This window comes from Heliangelus exortis, chromosome 11 (assembly GCF_036169615.1).
Source record: "Heliangelus exortis chromosome 11, bHelExo1.hap1, whole genome shotgun sequence".
NCBI lineage: Eukaryota > Metazoa > Chordata > Aves > Apodiformes > Trochilidae > Heliangelus > Heliangelus exortis.
The window spans coordinates 10,571,944-10,590,655 of NC_092432.1; the positions used below are offsets into that span (position 1 = coordinate 10,571,944).

The 18,712-nt window shown below is 45.4% G+C and overlaps 1 protein-coding gene across 7 annotated transcripts in view; it reads right to left on the reverse strand.

Moving 5' to 3' along the window:
- The window catches only part of CSNK1G1 (casein kinase 1 gamma 1), a 107,430-nt gene that overhangs the window by 24,990 nt on the left and 63,728 nt on the right, over window positions 1-18,712 (reverse strand). For all 7 annotated transcript variants that reach the window (XM_071754474.1, XM_071754475.1, XM_071754476.1 and 4 more), the window contains one exon: window positions 3,583-3,734. In XM_071754474.1, coding sequence (XP_071610575.1) covers window positions 3,583-3,734 — 152 coding nt within the window. The remainder of the gene's footprint in view (window positions 1-3,582; window positions 3,735-18,712) is intronic.

Consider the following 18,712-nt stretch of genomic DNA (forward strand, 5'->3'; position numbering starts at 1 on the left):
TCATTAAAGACATCAACCACTTAATCTCTTCAGCTGCAGGAGGATGGAGGAAGCAGTTCCAGTTTGATGCTCCTTGCAGAGCTATGTGAAGCATCAGAGATGCACAAGTTACAGGAGTAAGAGAACTGGAAAATTTCCTCCGGGAAAGGAAAACCAGAGACTCCTTCAACACAGGTTTCCACTCAGAGATATGAGACAGCGCATTACAGTGCATTAGAACAAGAGTGCTTCTGATTTGTGTTTGGTAAGATGCTGCCACAACTCTGTACACAACACACCCTTAGCAGAAGAACATACAAGCCTAAGACAAACTCATGGGCTGTGTGGCTCACCCCCCTACTGAGGCAGACCTCCCTGCTGTAGCATCTCCTCTGAAAAGACTCCAAAATGAGTTCTCCTTCTTTCTTGAAGACTCATTATCATCCAGTTTCTATCTCCCTCAGCCAAGAGAGTCTTCTTCACTGTGAGGGTGCTGAGACCCTGGCCCAGCTTGTCCAGAGAAGCTGTGGCTGCCCCATCCCTGTGAATGTTCAAAGGCAGGTTGGATGTGGCTTGAAGCAACCTGTTTTGGTGAAAGGTGTTCCTGCCTACAGAGTGGGGTTAGAACGAGATGACCTTTTAGGTCCTTTCCAGCCCATACCATGATTCTACAGTTCTTGGTTCAAACCCATATTTAGATTCTCCCATAACCACAAGTGACAGGCCTTCAATGATGATATATGTATTTTCTTTTTTCTAACATCTGCAGAGTTAAAGGATCCATCCCAGACCTGAGATCCTGCTATGTGTCAAGCTAAGTAAGACCATCCAATCATGTACACTTATTTAAAAATATCTTTCAGAGATGCCTCTGGTTAAAAATTGACCTCTGGACACAAAAATCAGACCATGTGCCACCACAGCACATGTAGTGCCTAATTTTAGTGGTCAGGCCTAAGGAGGGAGTGAGGAGAAGGCAGCTAGATGGGACCTTGAGAGCAACAGCTGGCTGCTGTCAGGCTGAGCCTGCAGCTGGCAAGGACAAGAAGCCATCTAAACATCAAAACAGGGACTGGATGGTTCTGAAGACGTGGAGATCCTTACATGCAAGTGAGGGGAGAAAGATCTAGAGAACAAGAGGGTGGACATTTGACATCCCACTAGCAGATCTCTCCTTCCTGCCTCTCCAGAGGGTATGAAGCCCAAGGCAGGAGAGGCAATGCAAAGGTGACTCCCAGCTAAAAAAGATCCCAGCCCAATAATTTGATGATATTTTGGCAAGAACTGAACTGAAGCAGCAGCTTCCTGCAACATGATGAACGGTCCCTCACATTCCCTACATCAGGGCAGGGTGCTCCCCTCTGCTGGCTGGAAGAATCCTCTATTGGGAAGACTGATTATTAGGATTCATTAGCAGCCCTGTCAGGCACCAGAGGAGAGAGACACAGCTTGTGCAAGGCGCTGGTGAAATCTTATGTCACCTCACACCTGTGGCTAGAATTACAGCAGCTTAAGAATTAAGCAGGCTTGGCTGGTCAAAAGCAAGAGCAAAACTTAATTTATGGAGATAAACCTACAGAATTTGACAGTCTAACTTTTACTGATGTGTCTTTGACACTGGAACATGACACAGTGACTGCAATGATGGAGCGTAGGAACTAAGATAAATCCAAGACAACTTCCCCCAAAGCCTCATTCCAGTTGAGCAGTAAGTGTCAGCCCCTTCAGAAAACATGTCTCCAATGGCTAGGTGAGACCACCTCCATGGAAACCTCCCAGCAAAGGGGGTGGGGCACACCTAAATCTGTCTCCTTAAATGGACATTCTCCAAGCTGGTATCTTGCATCATTTTCCTAAGACAGTAAAAGTCCTAAAATATCTTCCCGTGGATGAAGATCACATTATTCTGGAGAACATCAACTTCTCCATTTGCAACTGCTTTCAATGTCTCCTTGCATCACCCTATGCATCAGTTTTCCAAGCTGGTTCCAGTGTCTGGATGAAGTGGCAGGTTGGTTGAGGTCAAAGGTGAGCGGATGATTCCAGGAAAGACCCTCCAAGTACAGAGCTAATCTGCAACCCTTGGGCTTGGCAAAAGGCAGATGGACACTGCTGTGTCCATCTTGATTTCCCCAGCAGTCTCACGGGAACAAATTTACATCTTTGCAACTGAAAGGTCATACAAGCCATACCCAAGGCTTTGTCACCTGTTGCCACTTGATTTAATCAAATCACTACTATCAACTGATTTTCCACTGATGAGGGAACACTTAAAACAAGAAAACATAGACTGCTCAGCCCTAGGAGGACAACTCCACAACATCAGTACTGGGGAGGCACTGTTCAAATTCCTGCATTGGTGACCTCCATTTTCCATTTGAGATTCCACTGCAGCAAACTTCACTTTATTTAGAATGGATTGTGTTCCCCACTCCCTCCCTCCCTCCCCCCACTCTCTTTCCTTCACTTCTGTCCACAGATCTGTTGACCTGGATATACAGTCCCACTTCTGCTGTGCCACTTGAGTAGCTGCAGACCATGAACTGAAATTGAGAAAGCCAAACTAAAATGGTAACTATTGGCCTTACCCACTCCTGGAAGCCCACTCATCATGTTCAGTACATACAGTTTTCATGTCATCCACTTTTATCATGAACACAAATCCAAGCCACCACTTTCAGCCTGGCTTACTTTCCTTTTCAGGCAAATTAGGGTCCTATGATGCTGCTCACAGATCTATGATTTTCCAGCTGTTAGTCCTTTAAAACCACTGGTTAATTTTGACCAAATCTGCCCAAGGCAGAGACCTCAAATGATGGTATTTTGGCAAAGGAGAGCTCAGCTGCCATTGCTCTGAGAGGTTTCAGTCTATGAGCAGCCTGGTAGCACCAAACCAGTAAAACTGGTAGAAGAGTGGGAAGGTGCTGTGCTCCCTGTGTCCCGGGGATTGGATAAGGAATGAAATGTTCTGGGGGATGTCCAGAGGGAGAGAGTTTGGGCAGATACTGGGACAGGGGTGTGTAGGGGACACAGGATGCAAGTCCATAGGAATCCAGCTTCACTGGTTCTGCTACACAAGAAGCCAGTTTGCTCACAAGCATAATTTGACCTTCCTTTCATAAAGCAAGAGGTTTTCTCAAACCTGAGAAACTTTACAAGAAAGAGGGAGAGACTTTTTACCGAGGTCTGCAGTGACAGGACAAGGGGTAATGTTTTCTAAACTGAAAGAGGGTAGGTTTAGGTTGGGCAGAAATTCTTCATGATGAGGGTGATGACACACTGGAAGAAGCTTCCCAAAGAAGCTGTGGGTGCCCCATGATTGTCTCAAAGTATTGCAGGTCAGACTGGATGAGGCTCTAAGCAACCTGGTCTAGTGGAAGATGTCCCTGCCCATGGAAGGGTGGTCGGATGAGATCTTTGAAGCTCCCTCTCAACCTAAACGATTTTGTGATTCTACAGTGGGGGGAGTTTCCCTCTCCAACCAACAAACAATCCTGAACCATGCATGGTACCAACCCCATCCTCCAGCTAACCCAGGATTGGCAGGAGCCTGAGTTGACATGGTGGAGGCTGCTGGGAAGAGCCCTGCCCACTGCTACTCACCAGTTGGATGGCAATCATTAATACAGTCTTCAAAGTGAACGTCCTATCACAGAGGTCAAATAAATCTTCCAAGCTAGGACCAAGCAGCTCTAGTACCATGGCATTGTACTTTCCACATGGTCCGAAGTAATACACCTGGGGAAGCCCTTCAGCTGGAAGAACAGAAAAAGAACTGAAATCAGTCAATGGGACAATGTAAATACCTTTTCCTCTTTCACAGGGTAGAGCAGAGCCTTTGTTTTCACCTCTCCAGTGTCTTTTCTGTTTGATCTCGCCCAGCAAGCAAATAAGTTTCAGCATGCACTGTGCATGAACTGAAGGCCAACTCAGTGTAGGCTTTGCTCAGCTACACCCTTGAATAGACAAACAGATTTCAGAGCAATGACACGACCACATGAAAGTCTCTAGCTTTGGCAGCTTCAGAGCTTGGACTTCTGGAGCAAGAGATGGAGTTCTCTACATTGCACTAAAGGCCAGGCAGACACAACCATGTTGTACAACCATGGGCTGGCACTCCTCAGAGCAGTCAGGAAGGTGACAACCCTTGCAGAACATCAGGTATGGCCAAAAAAAAAGCTGCTTTTTCAACCAATATGATACATGGCTGTCAATTTTCAGCACAGCCTTACACAAAGTAAGCTCATGAGAAAGGAAAAAAGAGCAATCGTTTAAATTCTGACCCATCACCATGCAAAAATAGGTGATCATAGTCATTAAACATATGTGCAAAACATTTTGCTGTTAAGTTGCACACATAACTCTTGACACCCCACTGGTAGGAGCCAGAGCCCACCCTTCCCACCCAACAGCTCAGCAGCAGCTTTCTTAACAAGAGCACACAGTATCTGTACTCAGCTGACACTGATTTTTTTGCATGTATGAGCTTGCCAAAAGGCACCAGGAGCAAAGGGATCACACCAGCCTTGGTGGCTGAATACTTCCTGAGCTGCCCAGCACTAACTAAATTCCCTTGTAGTCAAGAACAATCATACCAGCTGATACAAGGAGAAATCCAGTGCAAGGCTAAATGCAAATTTTTCTAATCAACATCTAGCACAGGTGTCCAGTGCTGCCATCAGTATCAAGCTGCATAATACTTAAATACATACATATTTCCAGTCTAGGTTTCTTAAGCAGTTCCAGGAGGTTTTGTTTCATAATACAGGGTTTTCTCCTATACCAAAACAACCTTTTTGCTTGAACACATGAAGATACAATGCCCTGCTGCTTAGTGTAAAGGCTAAGCATTATGTACCCAGGCCTATTTTTTCCCACAAATTTGCACAGAGGTCTCTAAATGATATAGAATGGGACCTGAAAGCATAGTGATTATAGATTTTATGGCATGTTTTCATAAATGCATACACACACCAGTCTTTACAGAAGAGATCAATATTAAAAATAGCAAAAAAAGTCCCTGACTATCAGACCCCAGCATTGTGTAAGTGCACGGGTTTGTATCTGCTCGTGCAGCCCAGTGAGGTCAAGGCAGCAGAACAGGGAAACACTAAGGCTGGAGTGTGCCAGCAACATCATAACTTTATGTCCTACCACAGATTTCAGAAAGCCTCCTTAATCTGCCCAGTGGCACTCTGGGACTTGCCAACAGTGTTGTAAATGCAGGGCTGAAATTACTAAAGCTTAAATATTACAGAACTTGTGGTCCTATGCATTACTCAAAAAGAACAAAATGCAGCTTGACAAAGACTACCCTAGGATGGTTCTGATCTTGTTAACTCACATGCTTGGGGAATCACATTAAGTATCAGTCATCAGGATGCATTAATGAGTTACTACAGAGTATTGCAGGAATTCCCAGCCTAACCTGAGTTTTACATTTACCCAACCTGGTCTTGGGAGGCTACTGCTCCTAACAAAGCTTCATGGATTAGGAAGCATTAGCAGTGATTAAGTCCTCTAAGAAAACAGCGTGGTTTGATGTAGAAGCAATCCAGAAAATCAAACAATGATGGGATGTGACCCAGGCAGCTCTAAAACATTTTCAAATATCCCCAAGCCAACATAAATGAGAATTTAATGCTGCCAGCTTGAATAGTTGAAAGGGCTCTTGAAGTAACTCATGGTGAGCCATTAAGTTTGCAGTAAAATTTGATCAGGATTTACCTACATTACCTCTAATACCAAGATAACAATCTCTACTTTTTAAATAATTCAAGAATAACATAGAATAATATAAGAGAATAACATGATATTCTACACAAAGTTTAAAACTAATATCATTATAAATTTGAGATCTATATACAGGGACTGCTTCTGCCCCAATTTCTCCATCAGGATAAAAATCCTGAAAAGTGCAAATCAAGAAGGAAACCACTTGTATTAGGTGTGTGCTAATTAAGGGACATGGGAGAATAACATTGCAGAAAGGCTCTTATGGAAGGTGAAGAATCCCATTCCCAGAGCATGTGGAAAGTAGTAAATTTACAGCTTTCCTTGGTAAAGAGAGAGTACAGCAATTAAAATGAAATTCCTTCTAGACATAACCATAGAACCAGGAAGATACACTGCAGCATGACTCAAAAGATTAATTCCTTCTCTTCAGGGAAGAGGTGATGCACTCTTTGGAGTCCCAGCCCCAGCAGTTAGCTTTACCCACTCAAAGCCTCATGAGCCAAGAGTACCCCACGAGCTGGGAGTACCACTCTCAGATTTCAACCTCAGGAAGGCTCCACTCTAGGTGAGAACTCCTACAAGGTGAAGCTGCAACAAAGAACATTAAAAAAAGCATCCTAAGTGCCAGCCTGCAGAAGACATTATTAGTTAAAGGTGTATTTTTAGGGTTCGATTTTTCTCTGAGGGTTTTCAGCAGCAATGCTGCCAGCTCTGCAGTCAAGATTTTTACTCTTGGCTTTGCTAGAATAAAAGTGCTGTACTGTATATCTCATTTTCAGACCCAATGTATTGCTCTCATATCCTGGACTCAAAGAAGCCTTGACGACAAGCCCTGCAGAGCCTCCCTGCCCAAAGCAGGGCTCCTCAGCTCCATGCTGGTCTCTGAAATAAAGTTACAAGGGACACGGGGTAACACACCCTCTGCTCACTCAAACACGAGTCAACATTTAGCATCTTTTTAATAAGGAGCAAAGCTGGAAAGAGAAGCTGTAAGCTTGATGCTAATACTATTACATATTGACGATTATATTCAGGTTTGATGCCTGCAGGACCCAAGGAGGCAGGATGAGGGCAGAAGATTTCAGGGTGGTTCTCTGCAAATTTGAGATAAAGGCTTCTCTACATCCATTCTTCTAACAAAGAGTGAATAGGGTTCTTTTAAGAAAACCTGCATAAACCTTTATTTAATCACAGCCCATCTGCATATTCAGGATGTAGGTTGGCTCTATTTCAGCAACAAGCAACGTGTCCTGGAGCCACCAAGTCCATTGCCATGGTGAACCACAGGAACTCCACAAATATCACCAGTAGATAGGTAACTACTTGAGAAGGACATTGCCAACAAAAGAGATTTATTGAGGAAGAAGTATTTTTTGTCTGGGCAGTAAAACTTGAGGTTTTTAATGGCGAGTAACTGCATTGTCAGAGGACTGAAAAGGTCAAAGCAAGCCACGGTGCTGGGAAGCAATCAGATGAGCAGTTCTGGATTCAAACAGGCAGGATGTAAAGCCACAGGCAGAGCAGAGGTCTCTTGAGGCTTCAAGGATACCAACCAACACTTGAAACACAAACCATGATCAGTTTAACTCAATTCATAGATCAAATCACATCCAAACAAGGAATTACTCCATGGTATTAAACAAGACGTTAGGGGAAGAAAATCCAGGCAGGACCTGTGCAGGTTCTCCTTTGGAGAAAAAGCAGCCTGGCATAGCAGAGGCTGCTGCAAGCAGAAATCATCTGAATTTTCTCAACAGCTTTGGTCTTCCTGCCAAGTGATTTGGTTTGACTACTTGTAAAAGGCCCTGATCCACCCTCACCCTCATGGGAAAGTTATCACCCCAATAAACACAGATGATCACTGCACTGGAATCCACAGGCAAATTCTGCTACTTCAAGCTGAGCACAGCGAAAACCTAGCATAGTATTTCAGAGATGAAAGCATCGTGGCTGGAATGAGAGCAAACGCAGACATTAAAGCTGAAAACTCAGGACTTTGATTGCACTGCATTCCTGTGCAGTCACAGGAGAATGGCATCAGGCTCCCGGAGATGCTAAACTGCTCCTGAGGTCTGCCACCAAAAGGGGCCATCCCACCTTCACCTGTCCCATTGATTCCTTGTGCTCACACTTGCCCAAGGAATAAGTTGGATCAGGCCCCAAAAAAGCTTAATGCTTGCTTGAGCTTGAATGCTCTGTGACGTGCATTGAACTTGAATGTGGGAGCGGGAACAGTAGCAAAAGAGAGGGACCATGACTCTTGGAAAGAGCTTCACTAGAGCTTTATTAACAGCAGGGAATGACACCTTTCAGCAAATTTCTATCTCAAGATAGAACCACAGACTAGGTTGGGTTGGAAGGGACCTTAAAGCTCATCCAATTCCAACCCTCCTGCCATGGGCAGGGACACCTCCCACCAGGCCAAGTTGCTTCAAGCCCCATCCAACATGGCCTTCAACACTGTCAAGGATGCGGCAGCCACAGGATCTCTGGGCCAGGGTCTCACCACCCTCACAGCAGAGAATTTCTTCCTTGTATCTCATCTCAATCTCCCCCCTTTCAGCTTGAAACTGTTCCCCCTTGTCCTGTCACTCCAGGCCCTTCTAAAAAGTCCCTCCCCAGCTTTCCTGTAGCTCCTTCAGAGACTGGAAGGTGTGCTGAGACCTGACCGGAGCCTTCTTTTCTCCAGGCTGAACAAACCCAACTCTCTCAGCCTATTTCCATGGCAGAGGTGCTCCAGCCCTCAGATCAAACATCCTGGCTGATTCAAGTAGTGCTGTCTTGCTGCCACGTGCTTTACAGCATGACTAATGGCCCTAGAAACTCAGAGATCCAGCACACTCCAACATGCCAGGTTAGTCCAGGCATCAGAGGTACAAGTCATACAGGCAGTCCAAAGCCATTTCCAGGAGTGGTTATGAAATGGCAACTGGCAGGAAGATGCCAATCCAGGTTATGCCCAAGGTAAATGTGATTTTTCAGCATCTGCCCCAAAGAAAGTGGAAACCACCTGCTGTGGCAGAGGATGCTCTGTACTGATGTTCAGTAGACCAGCATCATGAGAGGCTATGAATAAACCTTGTGCAACAGAGAACAGCCCAAAATACACTCAAGAAGAGATGAGGTAGCAAGTGCAAGAATCTACACAAGGCACCTACATCAGCAGAGGCACAAAAGCCAAGTGCCAAGTACATCAAATCTTCAGGAGACAACCACAGCTTGTGAAAAGTGAACAGCACTGGAAGCTTCTGAATCACCAGATTAATTTTTTTTATTCCCATGGGAAACTGGTTTCTACTGCCCTGAGATGTGGTGTGGCCAAATCAAGAGAAGCTGACACCTCCACTTTCAAGAAGAATTACAGAAGAATTTTATAAACTCTCTTCCTGCATGTTCTCCTGCAGATGGGACACACCACCAGGGAACCCCAAATTCAATCCTGAAAGGCAGAGGGAGGGGGCAGCAATCCAGTGTCAGATGAATGGCTGATGCTCGAGGCAAAAATACGCTCAACATAAGCAGCAAGAAGGACTCCTCATAGAAATGGACACAGAGACACAACAGCAGCATCAGCACACAATTAGTTCTGTGCTATTTTAAAGCAGCTCTGATGAATGGGACGTAGATTGTCAAAAAATTCTCATTCAGAGCAGCAAGTTTATTCTTACAAATCGCAGAACACAAAATTACATGATAATCAGCATAGATAGCAACTGTGCAAGAGCTGAGCTTCTATAGCTAAAATTAAACATGTTCCAAACAAATTAAATAAATTGCTTTAGAGTAGTCAACCCATTTAAGCTGATTACGCTAATGAGGATCTACCCTTCTCTTAATTTTTAAATCAGAATAAAATCATGGCTGAAACAGAAGCTCTGCTGTCAGAGTTGACTGGGCCAAGATCTCATCTTCTAGCCTCTTAAAATATGATCCATGACAGACGGTTCAAACCTATCCAAATACAGGTCAACAGGTTATACTTATGAGCTGGAATTACAAAGGCTCCTTCTGACCTTTGGGTTTCTGAAAAATCTGCTTCAAAATTAGGGAGAAAAGTTATGACAGGTTCGTTACTTAGAATAAAGTTAGCCTAAAAGTCTGTGATTCCATACCTTTCAGGGATGTCTTACTTCAAAGTTGAACTGCCGAAGTTTTTCAGCACAGCCCTTCACCAGTAACTGGAAGAGTTTGGAGAAGGACAGAGATTTTGTGTGACTGAGCGTATTTTCTCTTGTTGGTTCTAAGAACCACAGAATCCCAGACTGGTTTGGGTGGGAAGGGACCTCAAAGATCATCCAGTCTCACCTCCTGGTGCCCTAAGACCTAACCAGAGCCTTCTCTTCTCCAGGCTGAGCAACCCCAACTCTCTCAGCCTGGCTCCACAGCAGAGCTGCCCCAGTCCTTGGATCATCTCCGTGGCCTCCTCTGGACTCGCTCCAGCAGCTCCAGGTCCTTCCTGGGCTGGGGACCCCAGAGCTGGACACAGCACTGCAGGAGGGTCTCCCCAGAGTGGAGCTGAGGGGGAGAATCTCCTCCGTGTCCCATCTGGCCATGCTGCTGGTGATGCAGCCCAGGACACGGCTTTCTGGGCTGCCAGCTGACATTGTCAGCTCATATTGAGCTTCTCCTCACCCAACACCCCCAAGTCCTTCTCCTCAGGACTGCTCTCCATCCGTTCTCTGCTCAACCTGGGTTTGTGCTTGGGATGTGCAGGACCTTGCACTTGGCCTTGTTGAACTTCATGTGATTTGCACAGGTCCACCTCACCAGCTTGTCAAGGTCCCTCTGGGTGGAATCATCTCCTTTCTAGGAAATGGTCAATGCTTCAGTGTCCCTACCCAGCACAAACAGCTGAAGCAGTACTTCTGCTCCTCCCCACCAGCAAGTGAGAAGGGTGCTGAGCTGGTGCTGAGAGAGAGAACAGGCAGAGCAAGGTATTTCTTTTGCCCTTAGACATGGAAGAGGTACAGCTCAAATGCTCCCTGAACCCAAGAGGTACTTTGACATTAAGGAAGGGAGACCATCCCAAGTTGGATCAGTATCTTCTCCCCTGAGGACTGCAAAACAAACCGAGCATTTAATGAGAGGAGATGACATTAGGCACACAGCAGCACAATAGTTGCCTAAAAGCCATGAGGAGACAGAGCTACTCATATCTATGATGAGTTTGGGAGTTGCTTCCATGCAGGTTCCAAGATTCCAGATTCCCTCCAGAAACCCAGTGGATTTTATGCATCTTCTCAGAACATGCAGGATGTGTTGAACCCCTACTGTTTTAAGTAGCTTGTTAGTATCCGAATCTACCAAGGAAAAAAAAAGAAAAAGACACAGGAAAAGAAACGGAAGAAAAACAGACATGGAAAGGACAGAAGGGAGAACATATTTGTACTTGCTGCTGGTAAAAATCCAAACAATTTGATTTTTTACTTCAACTGCAGAAAAACAATTTTCCCCAATCATGTTATTAAAATGGGGTGGTATTTAATTTTCCTCCAGTTGAACAATCTGCTTTCCTGCTCTCAGAGCTTGACTCCATTAAAGAACTCTTCAAAAACACAAAGAAAAAAGCAGCTTCAGAAGATACCAAGGGGACCTTCACATTTGTATTCATCAAAATAAAAAAAGATTGGGACAAGAATCAGCTTTAACTGGAGAGGGTAAGCTACAAAGAAGACTTTCAATATCTGGGGAATTTACCCAAAACCACCCATTCACAGTAAGTTTTTTTAGCCATAATGAGTGAACAATAGTCAAGTGACTTGTTTAGATTCCTGACAAAGACAAAAGAATAAAGCACAATACAATAAATGGCTTTTTTTTGTCAAGTTATGGAGCCTGAATTCACCTTTCTAGGGCTCAAGGGAAATGACTGTCCTCAAAACTCCATGGAACTGTTGGATTTTGCATTGATACACCCTTGTTATTTTTGTGGCAACAGCAGCTGGCACATAAGACAACACCTAAACAGAAGGACCTAGATGTCTAGGCTGCTTCTCTACCTCCAAGGCTGGACTCCTAGTTTCAAGGCAAAAGTCATTCCATGCACTGGCTCCACATTGTTTAACCAACCTTTGCAGCTGTGATCATGGCTCTTGCCTGATGGATCTAGCAAGAAATATGTGGCCTCCTGCTCCTGCAGGACACTGAGAGGTTGGCACAGGCTGCTCAGAGTAGCTGTGGCTGCCCCATCCCTGGAAGTGTTGAAAGCCAGGTTGGATGGGGCTTGGAGCAACCTGGCCTAGTGAGAGGTGTCCCTGTCCATGGCAGGAGGGTTGAAACTGTAAAAGCTTTAAGGTCACTAACAACCCAAACCAGTCTGGGATTCTATGAAGTCTCCATACTGGGTGAGTTTTGCTGTTTGGTGTGGAGCCAGATGACATCTGTGATGGCAATCCAGTTCTGCTGATTAATACCAAAGATAAGTTTTTTTCTCATTCAGTTTTTCTCGGCTGTGCAGTTCTTGCATGGGATCAGCTCTACATGCTGAAAGGGAATCAAGAAGCAGGTTTGGGCTTCTTGATTTTAACCAGATAATGGAGAAGTTAAGATGACACCATTTATGCCCTGCAACTGCATGTTCCTTTTACTTTGAGACAAAGTGAAGTTTAATTACAGTACAGGTAAAATCTGCATAATCTGTGTGTCCAGAGAGGAGAATGGGAGCTGGGAAAGGGTCTGGAGCACAAGTCTTACAAGGAGTGGCTGAGGGAACTGCAGGTGTTCAGTTTGAAGATAAGGAAGCTGAGGAGGGACCTTCTCACTGTGCAATTGCCTGAAATGAGGTTGGAGCAAAGGGGGATTGGTCTCTTATCCCGATTTACAAGCAATAGAACAAGAGGAAACAGCCTCAAGTTGTGCCAGGGGTGGTTTAGAAACCCCTGGAATGGGGGCAGTGGTAGAGTCACCTAAAAGCTGTGTAGATTTGGTGCTGACAGACATGGTTTAGTGGTGGCCTTGGCAGTTCTAGTTTAATGGTTGGATTTGATGATCTCAAAGGTCTTTTCCAAACAAAATGATTAAATTATTCTATGATCTACAGGATGCTTAAGAAAAACCAACAACAGAGCTTCTGGATTGCAAAGGAGTGCTCAGCAGCACACATGTTTGACTCCAGAAGAAGTGCCAAGGAAGAGGCTATTTCTTGGCAGATGAAAAATGCTAAGAAAGCAGTAATAATAAAAGACTTCTGATGAATCGCTCCTCTGCTGTCCAGAGGAACATTTTGGTTTGATCACACCGAGTCCCAGGAGGCCCCTGCCCATCATCAGCTCATCTCCATTGCTGACTGTCAGTTCTTCCCTGCTTCCTTCCCATCCACATGCCAAAAATCTATAGCATGAGTTAAGTGATACTTTAAGCTTACAGCATGGCAGCCAGCTGCAAAACCAGAGTGAAAGTGCCATGATGATAATGCAGAGGGGATCTGACTGCTGGAATTACAGCTCAGCTGCAAACCATATTGCTGTGCAGTGACCAGGAGTCATTCCAGCCTGGATGGGAGAGCAATATGAGGCAAAACTGGCACGTACAGGTGGTATTTGTCACGAGTCCAACACCATCTGGGTCTTGGATGACCAGTCAGACAGGTCCAGCTTAGGCTGATAAAGCAGCCAGTGGTATCAGACTCACAGTCCCCATTTTGGATGCAGAGGAAGGAGTTGGCAGCTTAAACTGGCCAGCATGACAGGCCATGGTGGGACAATCCAGGTGGCACTCCTGGCAGAACATGCCATCCCCCAGGGGTGCTGAGCCCTGCCTGCAAAGCTGTGGTGCAGCTCAGCCCTACAAACACTCATCCTGGTCCTATAGCGAGGGCAGCTTGATGGAGGGAACCCTTTGTGCTGCCATCAAAGCTGCTTTAGTATCAGTGCAGGACCCAACGGATGGACTGATTAAAAGGCCACAAGATTTACTCCTCCAGTAGTATCAAACTAATAAGTGATGGATGCTGAGAGTCAAACACACGTAAACTTACCACAAGTCAAGAGACCGTCATTCACCATCCCTGTAATTATTGTAATTTTTTGAGGGGATCAGGGATTCAATCAGATGAGTAGGAATGTGTTACCCACATGGTCCTTCCAGCCTGATGGCAAACCTCCCACTCCCTCTTACCACAGGAGAACTGCCAGCAAAAGAGAGGTTCAGAAGAGCTAAATCAGATACTATTTCCAGATACCATTTTTTGTTTCATCTTCAGATAGCTGAGCACGAGCAGGTAGGAACAGCGTTCTGAAGAAAAAAAACGTTTGCTTTCAGACCAAAAACTGATTACAAAACTGCAAGTCTCCACCCAGGGCAGAGCTGGCTGGAAAGTTGTTCTAACATAGCTGGATCCAGGGGCAGAGTCTAAGGCTTATCTGTTGGAGACAGAAGGAGGTTTTTGAATAGCAGGCAGGGCCCAGCTCAGAAATCCAAACTGCAAAGCCATTTAAAGGCCAGTCTGGGAGGCAGGCAGCCCTACACAGCAGAACTTTGCATCAAACCTCCTTGGCACAGCTCAAATGCTTCTCTTTAAGGTGAGGAGCAAAGGCATGCGGAGGATGCTTCTGGGGATTAGGAAGCAGAAGCATGTGAAAGAGATCCCACTAAATCAGGCACCCACCTTCCAAAAGGGAATCAGCTTTGGTGGAATCGAGGCAGTGCTGTAAACCAAATACATCACCCCTCCAGAAAATTACTTTGATAGCTCTAGACCTCAATTAGTTTCTAATTGCAGTGTCCTGAGGCTTGAAAAATTTTCACAGCAAGGCTAGGAAAGGGAGACAAGGATAACTAGTTCCTACATCCTTATTAATTATTGGTGCCCTAATTGCCAAATTGGGTTTTTGCTTCAATGTAAATATAAATTCCAAAGTTTATCTTCAAACAATGAGTATTTTAATCTCCTCAGAGTCCCTAGCACAATCCAGGCTGCTGGCAAGCACAAGATGTTGCAGCTCAGCATTTGCTAGAAAGCACCAGAAGCAGCACAGAGACCTTGAGGATCAAGCAGCCCATCCCTCTCCTCAAAAGCTCATCTGGATCCTGGGCACATCACACAACCCACTCTTGGAAGATGCTGCTGTCTACTGGAAGAAAAAGGCATGGAGGGATGACTTCGATGACATAAATCTGACTGATACAGATTTATGACCACTGTTGAGGGCTTCAAGGAAAAGATGTGGGAAAGGCATTTTTCAGCTACGCAGCATTCTGCTGTTCCCCTCCACACACTGCCCAATGTTGCTGGGTTTTGATTTGTGATGACCACAACAAATACTGGAAAACTGAGATGAACGAGGACTTTCCAAAATATAAAAAGGAAACTGCCCTAATCTCACATTCAGATACTAATGGCCCTGCTTTAAAAGCACCTGATAACTTCCAACTGGCAAAGCCTAAATTTAGCCCAAGGAAGTAAAAATTTCTGATGTTAACTGAGATGCTGAAAGGCACACATTCAGGAAGCCCTTCCTAACGAGGGAACAGCCACATTAAAAAAAAAAAATCCAAGTATTTTCAGAGAGTAAAATATTATTCTTCAGAGATCATGGCGAGCCAGCTTTGAAAGCAGGTAGGTTTCCACTGGGCATGTTACAGTAGTCCACTACATTTTATTTTATTTTGCAAGTCAAAAGTTCTGAAGTCAGAGATCCCTTAAGTTCAAAAGTTTGTTGGACTGCCCTGACTTTATAATGAAGCTGATCACTATTCTTTAAGGGTGCAGCTCAGTAGGTGTTTACAAAGGCCGTTTTCAGAGGAAGAAGAACAAGTCTCCTTGCTGAGGAATGTCATGTCTATTGCCAACAGTGTGTTTCTTTGCAAGATCTGAGACTGGAGGAAGAAGAGCTTTTCCTCACTATTAGGAAATGAACCCAACAGCTTAAAGCACGCGTTGGGATTTATCACAAGGATCTGAAGTAGGGAAATGATCAAATACAAGTCAGGACCCAAAGGTGCAAGTTGTCTTCCATGCAAGTGGATGCCAGTTTTGTATCATCTTGCACAGATTAGTTACTAATGAAATATTTATAGTAACACTGAACACGCATTCTAAAATATTTCCAAATATTTCAAAGAGGGAGGCTGCAGCACTTCTTACTTTCCATACAATGAACCAGGACATGAATGTGCTTCAGGCAAGGGCTAAGCGTCACTCCACGCCAGCAGAAACCCACTCCAGGGCACAGAGGGACTATCTCCACCCACCACCTCATGCCTCAAACCAGCACCTTGCTGTGGTGTGATCTTCTGCTAGCTCCACTCCTGGCCATGGAAACATTTCCATCAAGGTGACAAATAAAAGTGGGATTTCTGAAGATCAAAGCAACCACAGCAACAGCTAATGCATATGCTCATGCTCCTTAATTACACAGGGGTGTAGACATGTTGCATTAAACCCTCACTTACGTGGCCTCAAGTTACTCCAGCTCCCTTGGGGAACAGCATTGCACACAGGGAGCTCCCTATGAAATAGCTAGTACTGGCAGCATGTTCCACCCTGGTGACTTGTTTACATCTATACATACAACACCTCACACCGAAATGACCCCTACCTAATTGCTACATGACTGAGAGCATTGTGAAACCAGCATGGAAAGAATTTCTTTATAAAGGACACCGGTACCTACAAAGCGTGCAGCAGGTCATGAGTAAAGCAAGAGCAACACAGAAGGAGAAAAACATGCTCAATGTAGGCAATCCCCAAACCTAACAATATACAGTATGGAGTAGGAGACAGTTCAGCCACATTGAAAAAAATACATATGCAAATACTGCCTAGACGATGTAGAAGGCTTGGTTATTTATACCACCCTCATTTTCCTCGGTCCTCCTTCCTGACAAGTAAACAGACTGCTCTGCTCCAGCGAGTTGTGCAACAGAAAGAGGCCCACAAGTAAACACACAGACTCCACACTTCATTAGAGGTGAACTTGTTTACAGAGCAGGAATTAAAACAAAACCACAGAATCCATCGATATTCTATATGTACCGGCATCTCCCTCCCTGCCGCAGAACATTGTGCTCATACGCTGTGACTCATGGAGTGTGTGGGCTGAGGAGAGCAGAGACCTTCTCGGTTTCCTGGGATTCTCCAACACATTGGACTTCCCCCCTGCTCTCCACCTCCACACCACAGAGGCTCATGATGTTTGACATCCAGCTGGGAATGTCACCTCCCTGTCTTGGGGACGGACACTGGCCACACAGCTACAGCATGAAAGTCTGGTGCCAGGATGCTTTGGATCCCAAGGTGGGACTGGGAGGGAGCAGGGGAAGGTGTGACTCATCCGGAGCTGGTATAAAAATAAGCTACTACTGAATCAAAAATGCCTGACTTCTTCACACACTGCGCACAGGCGAATGCTGTCACTATGCAGGAACATGATCAGCAGCTCAACGCAGCCGAAAGAAACCTGAAAATGAGCTGTACTCCATTTTACCTTCCCAAGGCAGAGCTTCCAGCATGACACACGGTGTTAACAGCCACAGAGGAGAGATGCCAGAGAGGCTTTGAAATGTAGTAACAAAAACCATTTCATTCCTCTACATCTACTGGACACCACTGGAAAGTCAATACCTCCCAGGACCATGGTGAATTATTTATTTGCATGGAAGCACGTTTGAAAAGCAGTTTCCTGGTGGAGTGGAGATGTTTTTCAGCCATAGTCACATCCTGAGAGAGAGGAAGTAGGCTCAGAGAAATGCAGTAATGGTCACACAGCAGTGGGTTCCCTGTCCTCAAGAAAAGGCTTAGAGTTTAGGGACAAACACACTTTGCAAATACATATCAAAACAGCAGACATGATTGCCTTAACTTCTGAGCAAAGCAAGGCCTCTTTTTTTCCCCCTTCCAACCAGCACAGCTGGAGAGAAAATAGCTTGGACAAAGCTCATCCTCAAGTCTCAGCATTTAGCTTCCATCAGGAGGCTCTGCAGACACAGATACATGAAGTCGATTGGATATGACAGCAGCTGGATGAGGAGAGGCAACAGCTCTATCGCTCTATCCAGACACCCTCCTGCAGCAGTCAAGGGACATGGAGAAGCTCCAGGGCAGCCCAGCACCCCAGCATGCATGCAGCCTTGTGACACTTCTGTTCCACGGAACACAACAGCTTTCTAGAAGTGGTCGTGAACAGCATCTTCAGCTTCTGTTTGGCAAGGGCATGTTAAAACTCCTAGCAGCTGAGCCACAGCTCTGAGTAAGGAGCCACACCTCGAGTACTGTGTCCAGTTCTGGGCCCCTCACTTCAGGAAGGATATCGAGGTCCTGGAACAGGTCCAAAGGAGGGCAACCAGGCTGGTGAAGGGACTTGAGCACAGACCCTATGAAGAGAGGCTGAGGGAGCTGGGGCTGTTCAGCCTGAAGAAGAGGAGGCTCAGGGGAGACCTCATTGCTCTCTACAACTACCTGAAAGGAGGTTGGAGCCAGGTGGGAGTTGGTCTCTTTTCCCAGGCAACTTTCAACAAGACAAGAGGACACAGTCTTAAGTTGTGCCAGGGGAGATTTAGGTTAGATATCAGAAAGAATTTTTTTACGGAGAGGGTGATCAGGCAATGGAATGGACTGCCCGGTGAGGTGGTGGATTCTCCATCCCTAGAGACATTTAAAAAGAGACTGGATGTGGCACTCAGTGCCATGGTCTAGCAACTGCACCGGTGGGTCAAGGGTTGGACTTGATGATCTCTGAGGTCCCTTCCAACCCAGCTAATTCTATGATTCTATGAAGGACACGGGGGTTCCTACAGCAGCAAACACAGCAGTGTCTTAAGCTTAAAAGGCTTTGCAAATATAAAGCACATTTTAACTGTTTTCTGTGAGAGCAGAGAGCAATGGGAGTCGCCTTTTACACAACCCCATCCCCATTGAAGCAATCATCCAAGAGGAGAGGACAGTATCTTCATGTGCAGCTCCAACCAGCTGCTTGGAAATACCAGTGCCTGAAGAAAGCTGTGGCAGATTGCAGCCCAACATCCAGCAATGAGACAGACAGATATAAAAGCATGGCTG